The following is a 15481-nucleotide window of genomic DNA, read 5'->3' as shown; positions in this document are numbered from 1 at the left end:
CTTCTTTGTCCCCTCCTTGTTCTCCTCCTCCTTGTTCTCCTCCTCCTTGTTCTTCTTCCCCTCCTATTTCTCCTTCTACTCCTCCTCCTTCTTCTTCTTCTTCTACCCCACTGACAGTGCAGACCTGTATGGTCGACAGGGGATGGAAGTTGACACGAACTTATAAAATCACACCATAAAATGTCATGATCATACAGTGATGGTGATTGATGACACAATTATGGTGGTACAATAGTGGTGATATAGGTTCGATGATGGTGATGACATGATGATGATTATGATGATGATGGTGAATATATTGACAGGATGATGATCACGATACAGGTTCGATGATGGTGATGGCATGATGATGATATATTGACATGACGATGATGACACAGGTTCAATGATGGTGATGGCAAGATGATGATGATGTTATAATGACGATGGTCATATATTGACCTAATGATGATGATGTGATGACGATGGTGGTATATTGACATGATGATGATAATGATGATACAGGTTCGATGATGGTGATAATTATACTGACGATGATGATGATACTGGTTCGGTGATGGTGATGGCATGATGATGATTATATAATAACGATGTGATAATATACTGGCGATGATATAATGTCGAGGATGATGAAATGATTGAAATACAAATGATGATGATGACGATGATACAAGGACAATAATATTGATGCAATGACGATGATACAACGACGACAAAGTTAACACGATCAAAATGATACGACGACGACGCTGTGATGATGATGATGGTGATGACCGCACTTGCGATAGCCAACCAGTGTGTCCATGTCCACAAACGCATCCAGGCAGTGTTGTTAAGGAAGCGGTCAGCACAAAGTGAGTTGCATTTTCAGTGTTTGTTTTTTTTGTGTGTTTTTTTTTACTGCGATGGGAAGTCATTTACAGCTTAGTCTTTTGTGAAGAACTATGACTTTCAAACTGGAAGGCAAAATTGCACTTGCTTTTAGTGCTGCAGCCTTGGGGGCGAGTTGGCCTCCCCCAACCCCGACTGTTCTAAAGACTTCTTGGCCGAGAGAGTGGGGATGTAACTTGGGCAAGACACCCTCCACTATAATCAAATTCTAGCCCAGATAGTCGGGACAGCTGTTGCCTCCTCTGTTGTTCTGATGGTCATTGTCGGAAACGACTGACTATCATACATACATACCGGTGCAACGGTAGCACTTACATAGCGGTGACTGTGCCGTGTGGGCTGACCCTGAACCTGACCCATGACTCCTAAAACTGCACGCAGGACGGTGTGTGTGGACAGAGGTGACGTGACACCTGACCCTGACCCTGACCCATGACTCCTAAAACTGCACGCAGGACGGTGTGTGTGGACAGAGGTGAGGTGACACCTGACCCTGACCCATGACCCACAACACTGCACGCGGGACGGTGTGGGTGGACAGAAGTGACGTGACACCTGACCCTGACCCATGACCCCTAACACTGCACGCGGGACGGTGTGGGTGGACAGAGGTGACGTGACACCTGACCCTGACCCATGACCCCTAACACTGCACGCGGGATGGTGTGGGTGGACAGAGGTGACATGACACCTGACCCTGACCCCTAACACTGCACGCCGGACGATGAGGGTGGACAGAGGTGACGTGACACCTGACCCTGACCCTGACCCATGACCCCTAACACTGCACGCGGGACGGTGTGGGTGGACAGAGGTGACGTGACACCTGACCCTGACCCCTAACACTGCACGCCGGACGATGAGGGTGGACAGAGGTGACATGACACCTGACCCTGTTGCTGCTGATGGCCTGTTCCGTCATTTGGGAGCAGGGATGGGAGTGGGGGGAGGGGTGCAGAGGGCAGGGTGTGTGTGTGAGGTGGGGGTGAGGGGCGGCAGGTACCTGGAGTCTGCTTGGAACGTTCCCCCTGATGGGTACACCTCTCTCTCTCTCTCTCTTTACCTCTGCACACACACACACACACACACACACACACACACACACACACACACACACACACACACACACACCACTACTCCACCAGTTTTGATGTTTGAAAATATTATTATTGTTACTACCTATATGGCGCCTATATTCGGTGAGAAAGCAAACCCTAATCACTTTACGAACAGTCATTTTGCACAGCAGATTGCCTACCTGGGTACAGCCGACTGACAGCTGCCTTTGGGAGCTCATCATTCGTTCCCTGTGTCGTTCAGACACGCTTCAATCACGGACACGTATACACAAGCATAATTAGAGTGGGTTTTTCTTCAGAACTTTGTCAGGGACAACCCTTTTTGTTGCCATCAGTTCTTTAACGCGCGCTGTGTGCAAAAAGTGGCAGCGTTATTCTGGACTCGTTGAACTCTTAACAGTTATTTAGGAAGGCCGGCAAAAAGAAAAATTACAGTAATTTCTAATTCTTTGAGAGAACAAAGACGCACAGAAGTATTTTGGTTGTAACTTTCGAAGATCTGGTGACCTGTGTGGAACTCAGCGCAGGTCGTTTTCATCAGCTGATGGGGGAAGGTGGGGGGAACGGAGGCGTTTTTTTTTTTTTTGGGGGGGGGGGGGGGGGGGGGGGACGGTGGGGATGGAGGGGAGGGAGGTTCAGTCTCCGGTAGCGTAGTGAAACAGTGCGTTGTTGGTAGATTGAAGGAGGGGGGGAGGGGGGACTGTGGAGTCTGGACTATGCGGAGCTGTCCACCTTTCGGTTTGACATTTACCTTTTACCCCTGTGTGTGGTGGATGGAGGGTGTGTGTGTAGGGGGTTAAGGGGGTGGAGGGACAAGATGAGCGTCAGGAACAGCGATGAACTCGTTGACTTTTTCCTCTCTCTTGAGCATGTTGGGGGGAAGGAGGGGGGGGGAGAGTGGGGATGGTAGGATGTTTTTTTTCTTCATCTGGGTTTTTTCTTTTGGGGCGGGGGGGGGGGGGGGGGGGGGGCGTTGGGGGGTCGTGACTTCGCTGCCTTGGTGCATGTTCTTGTGCTGAAAAATATGTTACCCTTTTTTTTTCTTTTGTCTCTTTTTTTTTGGGGGGGGGGGGGGGGGGAGGGGAATTGGGGGAAGCAGCTTACCGAATGAACGTGTTCTTAACTGTAGATGCTTGAAAAGGATGTAGCAGTTACTTGGACGAGGGGAGGGGGAAAAGAAGAAATTAAGGAACGTTTGGGGATGGTTTTTGTGTGCCCTTTATGTATCTGTATATCAGGTGACTGGAAACGCCGTGAGCAGTTCTGGCTTGATATTGGTTGCCTTTGTCTCAGCCCTGAAATGGCTGGGCTTATAAACCATGTCACTGGATTTGATTTGTCTTTCTGTCAACACACAACACAGTAAGATGCCTCAAGTCTTATATCAAGGAGCAAAAGATGCTATGCGAGGGTTTTCTTTGTCTCTTGTTGTTAATCAAAGGAGCATGCTGTACATACATGTTTCATCATTTTGCTGTGCTGTTTATTCGTTCCAGTCGACTCCCCCACTTCTGCAAACGTTACCTTCGAAGATCTGACGCCAGCGGAGAACGGTCAGTTTACCCTTGCTGTGTACAGCCGTCCTAGGCAGCGCCTTATGCACGAATGATAACCATAACCACGTTCTTGTCGTCCTTTCAGGAGACCCTATGGCATCGGAGGTGATGGTTTTCGGGCAGGAGTGACTGATAACTCCGGGTCAGGGGTTTTTTCTCGTGTTTCACGTGCAGAGAAAAACCCTTGACTGGGTGTCCATGACTTTTGGCCTCACGAAAACCGCCACCTTGGTTGAAGCCTCGTCTGTGACGGGTCTTTATTAATTGTTGATGTAGCATGGTATACCTTTTGAGTTACAGTGTGAATAGAGTGATTTTCTTAACCTTCATGGACAGAGTAAAACATACACTGCCTGAATAATTGTGTATTCAAATTAATGATTGTTTCATACTCATTCAAAAATTGTTTTAGTTTTTATACACGTGGATTTGTCATCAACGAAGTGGTAAATCGTCTTCAACGTTTATAACTTTTTTTATTGTGACTGATGCATATGCGCCTCCTTTTGGTGAATCGGCTTCAAAATGAACAACTATGATTCATGCACATGCACGACAAAAAAGGCATAAATTGCTACTGTAACTTACTACACTGCTCGTAAAAGTCACATAAATACTACACTGGTCGTAAAAATCACATAAATAATAAGTTTGACAATTTTGACACAACACCTCACAGATCATTGATGTGAAAAAGATCGCATTGAATGATTTGACATGAAAATTATATTGCACCCTAGTATTACTTTATGAATTTATCAGACGATTACTCTGTTCATGAAGGAAAATTTCTCATTCCATCACGGAGATTATAATTTAGACCCTCGGAAAAAACAATAATCCGTTATGATAACAATTTATTACGCAAATTTTCGCGTGGTTGACGTTCCTTTTCTAACCATACGTATGATGTTTGAAGGGTAAGTCAGCATGTTGAACAGCATGTCTTTCTTCAGCGTGTTATCTCTTGCCTAGCTCATTAACCCAGCATATGGTATTTTGACGTTTTGTATTAAGATTAACAGTATCTTTTTTAATACAAAAACCTAAGTTTGTGCATGTATTGATTAACTGTGCATTTTCTAGTCAGTTGTCAAAGGCAATATAACTGTTGTAAAACCAGTCTTTTCTGCACTGACAGAATATGTTTTAACCAAACTGATTTATTGTATGGTCAGCGTGTTTTGTAACAGTAGTAAGTCATAGATACATATAGAAAAAAACAACTTAATACATAAAATAGTAGTCTGCTATCTTCTAATTTCATATATATTTTAAACTTCTTTTGCTTTTTGGTCGTGTCGCTTTTTTACGAAACTAATATCTACGTGTGTCCTGGCGTGTACTTAAGGTCTCGCGCGCGTGTGTGTGTCTGTGATTGTGTGTCTGTGATTGTGTGTGTGTCTGCATCTGTGTGTATGTGTGTGTGTGTGTGTGTGTGTGTGTGTGTGTGTGTGTGTGTGAGTACATGGGTAGATAAATGAGTGTCTTCTGTGTGTACGTGTATGTGAGGAAGATAGAGTGAGATTGAGACAAATACTTGATTTTATAAAGTGATATCATAATAATAATGGATAGTTATATAGAAAACTATCCATAAATCTGCTCTAGGTGCTTTAAAAAACGCTTTTGTTAACATAAAACATTACATCAATGTTACAAACACACACCAAAATGTGACCACACACACACAGACACACACACACACACACACACACACACACACACTGCACAATACATTTTAACATACATGTGTATCTAACAGCTACCCTAACACATACGCACACATAGGCAGGCACAAACTTACATAAACACACGCACATACTATACACATTCATATACATGCATGTAGTTATGTACTCATACATATGTATACACACGTAGTCAAGCACAGCTAACGCAAAGGAAGTGGACCTGCCACAGTTGAGCTTATTGCTGAGGGAAAAGGTGAGTTTTGAGACGAGACTTAAAAGATGCGAGGGAATCAGAATGACGGAGGTTATCAGGAAGCTTGTTCCACGTCTTTGGCGATGGAAAAGAAAACGATCTGTGTCAATAGGTCTTACTCCTGACGTGAGGTATCCTGAGAAGTCGAGTATCAGAGGAAGAACGGAGTTGGCGAGACGGAGTATAGATATGGAGGAGTTCAGAAAGATACTTGGGGCCAGATCCGTTGACTGCAGAAAAGGTCAGAGTGGATAGCTTATAGTCTGTTCGATCAGAAACGGGCAACTAGTGGAGAGACTGAAGGAGAGGAGAAACATGGTCAAATTTAGAAGCTCTGCAAATGAGTCTGGCAGCGTTATTCTGAATTCGTTGGAATATGTCTAATAGATATTTGGGAAGGCCGGCCTAAAGAGAGTTGCATTAATCCAATCTTGAGAGAACCAGAGAGCATACAATTGTCTTGGTTGCATCGGTTGAGAGATAGTGGCGGATAGAGCTGATTCTACGCAGTTCCAAATAGGCAACTTTACAGATATTCGATATGTGCTGTTGGAAGGAAAGAGACTGGTCTAGGATTACACCAAGACTGCGAACAGGAGAAAGTGAAACAGGTGTGCTATTGATCAGAACAGAGTCAGGAAAGGGAGATGTTGACGAAACTTCTTTGGACAGGTTATCATAAATTCAGTCTTATCATTTAGTTGCAGCTTGTTGAGAGTCATCCAGTCCTTTAGGCCAGCAATGCAATCCCGTGTTTGAGTCACCAGTGCATCAAATTCGGCTATGGAAGCTGACTGATAAAGTTGTGTGACATCAGCAAAGCTCTCGTGCGACATCGCATATCTTGAAAGCTTGCGCACAGGGATCAGCAAGACGCTGTTCAAGTAGTGAGGAACACTAAAGTAACAGAAAAGCTCCACAGTAGAATAAACCAGGTTGGTTGGTCTTCGAAGAAGGGGGAGCTTGTGTTGAGTACGGCAGTTTGCTGAGAGGAGATTACTGTTCAGTGTGGCCTTCAGTCATTTTAATATGAGAGGAATTCATTTTAGTTCATGGAAAGCACTGGAGAGTTTTAAGCCGCTGGTGTGTCGTAAACTACGTTTCCTTTCTCTGTCTCTGTTTTTCTCTCTGTCTCTTTCGTCTGTCTCCTCTCTCTCTCTCTCTCTCTCTCTCTCTCTCTCATTCCTCCCCTAACCTGTAATCTGCACCAAACTGAAATCTGGAGTCTCACAACTTTCGTGAATATGAAATATGCTGATATGATTATGTTTCTGTGACAAACGCGACAAATGAACAAGATGTGCCGCAAAGGAAACATTTCTCTGGGTGACGGACCGTAATATTCTGTCCACCTCACGAAACACACTTAGCGGTACAGCAATGCAAGACTCGAACCACACGTTGGCATATCATGTCATTGGACATACGTTATTGTGCAGGGCTGGGTAGTACAGGCTTCCGCTTGGTCTGTTCTGTTTCAGTCTCCAACATGGAGTCCAGTAAGCACAGCCTGACTTGTAATTGTGTGTTGTTTTTGTGTCGGAATGAATTACCTTACCTTCACATCTTGTAGGGGATGCTCGGGATGGTATGCAGACAACATTCTATTCGATTGAACTTGAAAGCATCAAGAGAGAAAGAGAGGTAACGTTTTAGTTTTGGTTTGGTTCGGTTTCACTACCGATGGCGTATTATGTAATGGTCGTTTTGTTTATATAGACATGGTAATCTACATTGAATTAATGGAACTTTTTTAAAGACAGGTTCAACTTTTTTCTTTTCTTTCTTTCTTTTTTGTTTGTGTTCTTTTGTTTTTTGTTTTGTTTTTGTTTTGTTTCCACGGTGCATTACATTTATGCAAAGCCACTTATTATTCTGCATTGCGTTTTGATCAGGTATTGGAGGGAAGAAAAGTTAAAGCAACATCGGCGGAAATGAAATATGTTTGCTGACACATGGAGGTTCACACTAGGGTTAGTAAGTACCGTATCCCCCCTCCCTCCACTGAGATCAACTGCTCCGCCACCAATCTCAGTTTTAGTTTCTCAAGGGCCGGGGTTCACTGCCGTCGGATAAATTCATCTGCCCTACACCACAGTGTAACCCAGTGCACTTGTCAGGCCTTGAGTGCGTGCATGTATAATTGTGATCACAGTGGATTTCTTCTGCAGAATTTTGCTAGAGGATAACGCTTAAGTTGCTGTGGGTTATTTTTCAGTGCGCTAAGTGCGTGCTGCACACGAGACCTCGGTTTATCATCTCATAGACGCTGAGTTTGATTTTCCAGTCAAAGGGAAGAAGAAAGGATGAGATCGGGATTGGAACCCAGAACCCTCACGGACACTGTGTTGGCAGTTAAACGTCTCTACCATTCTGCTACTCTCCTCCCTTCGTGGCTTGGGGAACAGCTGACAGGGCAGCGCCCCACACGGAAGTGTTGAGGCCGTCAGGATGGGGAAGCGGAGCCGCCAAGGGATGAAATCCCCGTCAGCACACGGACAACTCGGCAAACGGCTCGTCCATTCTGAAGCCGCTCGTTTCTGCTTCCGCACAGGGCAAGCCGGATGTGCGCAAGGACGAGGCGCGCGCGTGTTCACGGACGTTTTTCTTTGTTTCTTTCTTTCTTTCTTTCTTTTTTCTTTCTTCTTTTTATCTTTTTTTCCCCTTTCTTTTCGTGTTTTGCCAGCAAACATCGCGTGTCGTCCTACAGTGTCGGCAGATGCTTAACGCTGATGGCGTAACGGTTTTCAGCGGCAAGGCTTGTGGTCCAGGCTGGGAACTGAAAGGGTTACTGAGTGATACCTGCAGAACACACCCTGCGGCAAGGGGATAGGATGGGAGGGAGAGAGAGAGAGAGAGAGAGAGAGAGAGAGAGACTGACTGACTGACTGACACTGATATTTATTGATTTGGCCTTAACCCGCATTGAAATAAACATTATTGGTAATTTATAAATGTGCATATTTGAAAAGAGGAGGATGTAATAGAGTAGCAGTAGAGGAAGAGACCGACAGATAGACAGACACACAGAGAGAAACATGCAGATGCTGAAAGCCCCTATCCTAGCGTATGTTGATTGCGTAACATGATCTGGGTGGTTTAAACAGATGGTACCTCGAACTGTCGAAAAGCCGAGGGACGGTACGCGATGCCAGAGCGATGCTCGGAAACCAGACGGACTTTTTATAGCTATGTCTAAGGCTCTGGCACTGGTAAGAGCGGCACGTAAAATCATGCAACAACAACAGCAAAGCCTAAGATGGGGGAAGAGGATATGTGCTTTGTGGAGCAAAGAGAGCGGACTAATAATTGAAAAGTGAGCAGGGTGGACCAAAAAAAAAAAAGAAAAGAAAAAGTTCATGTGAGAAACGGAACTGTGCAGTTTGGCCCACTGATCTAAAAATAGATCAGTGCGTTTCGCCCCCAAACGCTTCGCGGAGACACATGCATACGGAAGCACCCGGGTGATCATCGATGTGCACTTGATTTTCCGCACCAACTGTTACCCTGTGTTCTTCCGCTGAGGGCACTAGTTACCAAGACAGCTCAAGAACGGAGGCTCACTCGTTAATCGTTTTGTTTGTTGTTTCCCATCTGTCTTTCCACTGCTGCTGCACTTTCTTTCACGTTCAACTACCCCCCACCCACTTTCTTCTCACCCCATCCTCCACACACACTCTCCGCCTGCCACACCTCAGTCCGTTCCTCTGTCTGTCTGTTTGTCTCATTCACTGTCCCTTTAACTCTGTGTTCCTCTCCCTCTGTCTTCCTCCCTCATACTCTGTGTGGTGGTGGTTTTGGTGTTGTTTCTTTGGTGTGGGCAAGAAAACCCAAGTAATATTATGGTACAGCTTCACGCACACAGTCAGCGCCAGCAGTGTGCTTACACCGCCCGGCCCAGCGACAAAGGACTGTTTAGTTGGCAGTAGTGCAGTAACTGTAGTTAGCGACAGTGAAGTGAGCAGCTCTCAGGGTTGATGGGACTGATCCGCTGTGCCGAGTGGACTTCTCCTCGCCCTCTGATGTGGCTTCCTGTCTCTTGAGGACGTGGAGCAACGGTCTGTGCTGGTGGCCTTCGTGGGCACTCATCGAGTTTTATTAACGAGGGCAGACACAGTACAGTTAAGTCTTCACTTCTCTCAGTCTCCAGTCCCTTACCTCTTGCAAGAAAATAAGCAAGCAAGCAAGCGCACATATACATGTATGTCAATGCGCGCGCGCGCGCACACACACACACACATACACACACACGCGCGCGCGCACGTGCGCTCGCTGGCATTTGAGCCAGTCCTTTCTCTTCACATTTGATAGCTGTGTCAAGAGAGCAACAACATCACTAAACGACTGTATTGGCCAAATGTTACGTTAAATGAGATGTCTTGGGGTTTTTTTTAGGGGTCACAGGGGTGCACTGGATCACATTACATCTTACATGTTAAGTCGACCGCTGGTATTAACACTGAAGTAATTATTTTGAGATCGTGGTTTCGAAACCCACGCGAGACAGTTTTGTTTGCATGTTTCCGTTATACGGCTCCGTTCAGGCCGTTCCTTCAGGGTTCTTTGGTAGTCTCTTCAGGCGCCAACAGTCCACAGGGAAACATCGATGCTTGTCGCCATGAGGCCACCCACAAGTCCTGAACTTCTGCTGAGTCATTCAGGAAGGAGTGGCTGGGGGGGAAGTCCCACTTTGCTGATAGTGTTTGCTAAGCCGTGGAGCCGGGTGTGTGTGTGTGTGTGTCCGTCGGAGACCTTCATTCCTCCACTGACAGCCCCCATCTTTCATCTGACCTCATCCGTGGGGTACAAGTCCCACCTTCACTCGTCTCCACGTGTAGGGTGGTGGTTGTTTTTTACGCGAACAACCGTTTCTACCACCCCTTGTAGGCAGCCATACTCCGTTTTCGGGTATGTGCATGCTGGTGTGTTCTTGTTCCCATAACCCAGATTACGATATCTTCAACGTGCGCATTTTGCTGTCATGCATTAGTGTGGGCAGGAAGGGGGTTCGGACACAAGCAGACCTGCACATAATACGATGCTGATTCACCGGACGCCCCCGGGATTCAAACTCTATGACCTAGGATTGACAGTCCAGTGCACTGACAACTCGGCTGTCACGTTCGTCGAGAACACCGAAAGGTATTCCGCCGACATTGAATGCAGAAATAGGTCAGATCTCAAGATGGGCGTCAGAGTGGAAGGAAAACTGAAACCGATGTCAGCACAAGAGCAGAACATGACGGGTGACAAAAATTTGACCCCACCCCCAAACCCTACCACCTGACGGGTTACACAATTTGATACTTGCTTGCTCCCCCCCCCCCCCCCGGCCTCCCACACCCCCACCTCCGCCGTATTTTTTGTGCCATGATGGATGAGGATCACGATGACACGCTGATTCTGCGATGTCTGTTTTTATTTTAGAGACTGCGTGACAGGGCTGTGCATTCTGTCTCCTTAGATAGCTTATCTTGCGTCAGTCAAGCCCGAGGGATACAGACACCTGCAGTTTTTTGATGACTGAAAATAACCCCACCGTCTAAAAGCTGCCTGTCTAATGTGTATGATGTGCGATTCCTTGTCTTCCCTTTTGAGGCCCGCGCTTCTTTGAGGTCTGAGTGGGGACCGATTTGGAAACGAAACTAAAACTAACAAGGAAGAAAAAGATTTGGAAAAAAAGATTCCACGAGGACACATAGGCGAGTGATAGAGATCGAACCAGCAAACTCTTAATCCGAATTTCGCGCAAGGCTACTGCCCACCCCCCCCCCCCCCCCCCCCCCCCCCCCCCCGGTGTTACCAGGAACAAACATTCATGCTGGAAAGTTCTACAAAGGTTTACACTGTGAGACAAAACAGTTTCTCATATTCTGTGGCCGTCTTAAACGTCTGTTTAGCTCGCAGCCCTGAGTTGGCTGTCGCGGTCAGAAGCTTTACACGCGCACGCACACACACATACACGCACGCACGCACAACACACACACACTCGATAACACTAACAAACACGCACACGCATGCGCGCTCGCGCGCGCGCGCACACACACACACACACACACTAATACACATACACAAGCATTCACACATATCATACAATACCATACCATACCACACCATAGCACACACACACACACACACACACACACACACACACACATACACCTCTTCGTTTCCTCGAAGTGGAAGACCAGACAAGACAAAGCGACAAAGTGAGTCGGCCAGTGTCAGTGGCGGCGTCGAAAACGAGACCAGAGCCTCGTTATGACCCTGCCCGGTCAAGTGGCGGAAGTGACGTTGCCCCAGGAGTGGAGGCTGCCTTCCTGTCCTTGGCTAGAGGTCTCTGGTTACCGCTAGACGTCGCTGACATCCTCCCATTATAGGGGTTCCTTCACCCCTCAGTAGCGGTCCTGCACACTGTCGTCCGGTCTGTTGTCGGCGTAGACACAGACATAGTTGGGTCTGTTGTGTGGGCCCGGCTCCCGGTGTGTCAAACGACTGCTGTGTTGTACTGTGCTGACTTCCAGTCGACGCCTACTGTTTTTTTCCTGTCGCTGGCGAAACATTGTTTCACGTGTGGCTATTTTTTTCTTCCTCTTTTGCTTTCCGCATCGAGTGCGACAGAAGCACTTCGGGAGAAAATCTGCCATCGCTTGTGTAGCTATAGTCGTGAGTGTTGGTTGTATTGTGTTTGGGTTGGTGAGTTACAAAATCAGAAGTGTGGTGTTAGAAACGCTTTTACTTAGTTTTGCCTAGGTCAGGCGTTTTGAGAAGAAAAAAACGAGTTTAAACAGTATTCTCATTCTTTAATGTCTTTGATGGAGAAGATCGTATGTGGGTTTAATAAGTGATTTAGTTCTGTCTTTTGGGTGTAGTTTTTGAATCGTGAAGTAGTGTATTGATTACGAAAGCATGGTTTCCAAGAACTGAAGCATCAAAGTAGAAAATACAATGTTATCAGTTACAAAGGCAATGTTTCGCATCATACAAGAAAAAAGTTAGAACAGAAAACAGCCACACAAACAGCAAGGCATGGCAGACAGATACAGATTAATGGATCGTCACGCCCAGAGATACGTGTACAGATACAGACACAGACAGATGAGTCATCGCTATCACGGTTCATGATGGTGTCCAGAGGAAACTCAGTGCGGCCAGTTCTTCCTTCGCCATCAATGGCCACTCGGGGCTCAGGAAACGGCCATTAATTTTCGCGTTGCGCATACCTTGAACAATGAACGGATTGTGTGGTAGTGGTGGTGGCTTGTGTGTGTGGTGTGTGTGTGTGTGTGTGTGTGTGTGCGCGCGCGCGCACGCGCGCGCGTGCGCACGCGTGCGCATCCGTCTACACAAACGCTCGTGTTTTATTATTTCCGCTAACTATGACCATTTACTGAAAACCCTTCTCCCCGTAACCACCCCTACCCCCAGCCCACTCCACCCCACCCCACCGACCTCCCTCAGTCGCTGAAACGGAAAAAAGCGCTTAGATAAGAGCAATATATACTCAGACAGTTTACGAGATAAAATGACCTCCTTTGAAAAAGAAAAACCACCCAGTTAAATGAAATTAGAAGAGTGAGGAGGATAAATCAAACAGCGTATGGAGATCAGCGCCGTTTTTAAGGGTTGAAGAACTGCGGGAATGAAAGATCTCCGTGGGGTGTTTAGGGCCGAATCTCTTTCACAGCATGGGGCCGACTTTGTGGAGCGAGCTCAATGAACGGCAGTGAGAGAGGGCTTCAACAGACGGGACCATTGTGCAGGGTTACAAAGACAGGGAAACGGCCTGAAAAGGTCGAAGGGTGTGGGGAATGGTACCAGCGCTGTGGTGGGATGACCTGGGTGGTCCTCTGTACCCGGACCTTAGTTTTTCCACTGCTTCACCTTCCCTTTCCTTGGCGGGATTCTTTCTCTTTCTTTATTACTGCTGGGAAGTACTGCGGGCGTAGACACACACACACACACACACACACACACACACACACACACACACACACAGGTATGTGTGTGGGGTCGGGGTGGTTAACATATTCTGTACTTTTCATTTAGAATGTAATCTGTAGTTTTGACTGGTGTGGATTTTAAAACATCTGATCCATTTGCGATGCCCAGAACTGAGTTTAGGTCAGCTGGCAACACACACACACACACCTCACACCCTGCACACACACACACAGCACGTACATACTCTCTCTCTCTTTCCCCAGAGAAAATCGGATACGTATAATATATTCAAGTATTATTTCCGATCATGAAGGGGTGCAATCACATGATCATATAACTAGAGCAAGCAATACGCGGTCATGTCATCAAGAAACAAACTTTGTTCAGTATTTTACGAAATCAAAGTTGATCGCAGTCTGCATGCTTTCAACAGATAGGTTGCCAAATTTCGAATGGTCTGTTCATGCCTAGAAGCCATGAGTAACGACATTCTTAGCTGACTGGGAATTTTTTAGAATTCAGATGATGTGTACTTTGTTTTTGACTCATTGGTAGAGTGGAGTTTAACGACCTATCGGCTTTACGCCTTTAAGGTCAATCTTGACTCATGCGGGATAGGACAATTTAGAACAAAAAGCATTTCATTTTCTTCCTCCTCTATGCAGAGTTTGCACATTAGATCAACTGCATTGTGTATCTGCATACACACACACACACACACACACACACACACACACACACACACACACACACACACACACACAGAGAGAGAGATAGACAGAGAGAGAGAGAGAGTTCTCATTCACTTTGGCATTACAGGAAAACTAGAGAGGAAGAACAATGAGATTAGGATAGTGAATGGATAAACAACAATAAAGATTGGCAACTCCATCCATTTTCAACGTACACAGCTTAAGGTCAATGGTGCTTGTGCTACTTGATTCAGCCAGCACACTGGTAAATAAAAGGTACACTGGGACAAACTCAGACACTTACAGTAAAACTTAATTAATATATGTTTATAAAATATCATCTTGTAACGATTTAATAAGACACCTTTATCGTTGGAAAATAACATTTTCCTGTGAATTTGTATTAACATGTTGTGGTAGCGAAATCTTACATGATGTTTCAACAGTGAAAGCCGGATAGATCCTATACAAGAAGCTAAACCCTCGTCATACACTCGTTCCTTTTAGAAGAATCGAAACAGAACTGCTCGTTGGTACCTTCAAAGAAACGTGCCAAGGATAGAGAAGGGATCCTGACGGTTCATCTGTTGGTTGTCATCATCGTCGTCATCATCAGTGTCCGGTGATAGTCTCCGAGATGCTGAGAGCATAGTGACATTGTGAGGCACTTGTCGACAAAAGCAACGTGTTTGTGGCGGTGGTGTTTAGGTTCCAGCACACAGCCATCGGCACCATGAGGGTCCTGCTTCTTTGGTGGATTTTCATCCGTATGTGGTTTTCTTTTCTTCTTCTTCTTCTTCTTCTTCTCTTTTCTTCTGTCTTTGTTTACATACATACATACATCCAAACTTGCTTTTACGGTTAAACACTTCGTTGACTGAATCTCTCTTTCACCTCCGTAAATGTGCTTGCTTGCTTTTCTCCCAGTGTGTTACATGTAGTGGTGTCGAAAAATGATGTGCATGTGTGTGTGTGATCATGTTTGGAATTCTGCATGCTGCATTTGTCGACGCAAGTTCAGTGGTTGCACAGAGTCTGACTTATCGTTCATTCATATGTTGCATTATTATCGGAATTATGAACGAAACAGTCTGACAGTGCCACCCTCTGCCTGCCTGTATGGCTGTCTGTCTGTCTCTCTCTGTCTCTCTCTCTCTCTCTCTCTTTCATATAGGCATAGAGAGAGACAGACACACGGACAGGCAGACAGACAGACAGACAAATGTTATTGTGTTTTGTTACTTTTTGTCACAACAGATTTCTCTGTGTGAAGTTCAGGTTGCTCTCTCCGGGAAGAAATTTTGTCCCCGGCAAATGTATGTAGAAAAATCCACTCTAATAGCAAAACAATGACACTTGCAGACATCAGTGA

The 15481-nt window shown here is 45.9% G+C and overlaps 1 protein-coding gene across 7 annotated transcripts in view; it reads left to right on the top strand.

The window, feature by feature from the left end:
- Positions 1 to 15481, top strand: part of LOC143283102 (spondin-1-like) — a 221377-nt gene that overhangs the window by 153387 nt on the left and 52509 nt on the right. For 2 of the 7 annotated variants that reach the window (XM_076589201.1, XM_076589200.1), the window contains exon 5: positions 3467 to 3523. The exons of 1 other annotated variant lie outside the window; for it this stretch is intronic. In XM_076589201.1, coding sequence (XP_076445316.1) covers positions 3467 to 3523 — 57 coding nt within the window. Of the gene's footprint in view, positions 1 to 3466; positions 3524 to 11817; positions 12170 to 14555; positions 14877 to 15481 lie in introns of those variants that run through there. 4 more of the 7 variants (XM_076589207.1, XM_076589203.1, XM_076589205.1 and 1 more) reach the window with 4 other exon arrangements.

This window comes from Babylonia areolata, chromosome 6, assembly GCF_041734735.1.
Source record: "Babylonia areolata isolate BAREFJ2019XMU chromosome 6, ASM4173473v1, whole genome shotgun sequence".
NCBI lineage: Eukaryota > Metazoa > Mollusca > Gastropoda > Neogastropoda > Buccinidae > Babylonia > Babylonia areolata.
Note: the sequence above shows the minus strand (reverse complement) of the source record. Positions and strands in the feature narration are given on the sequence as shown.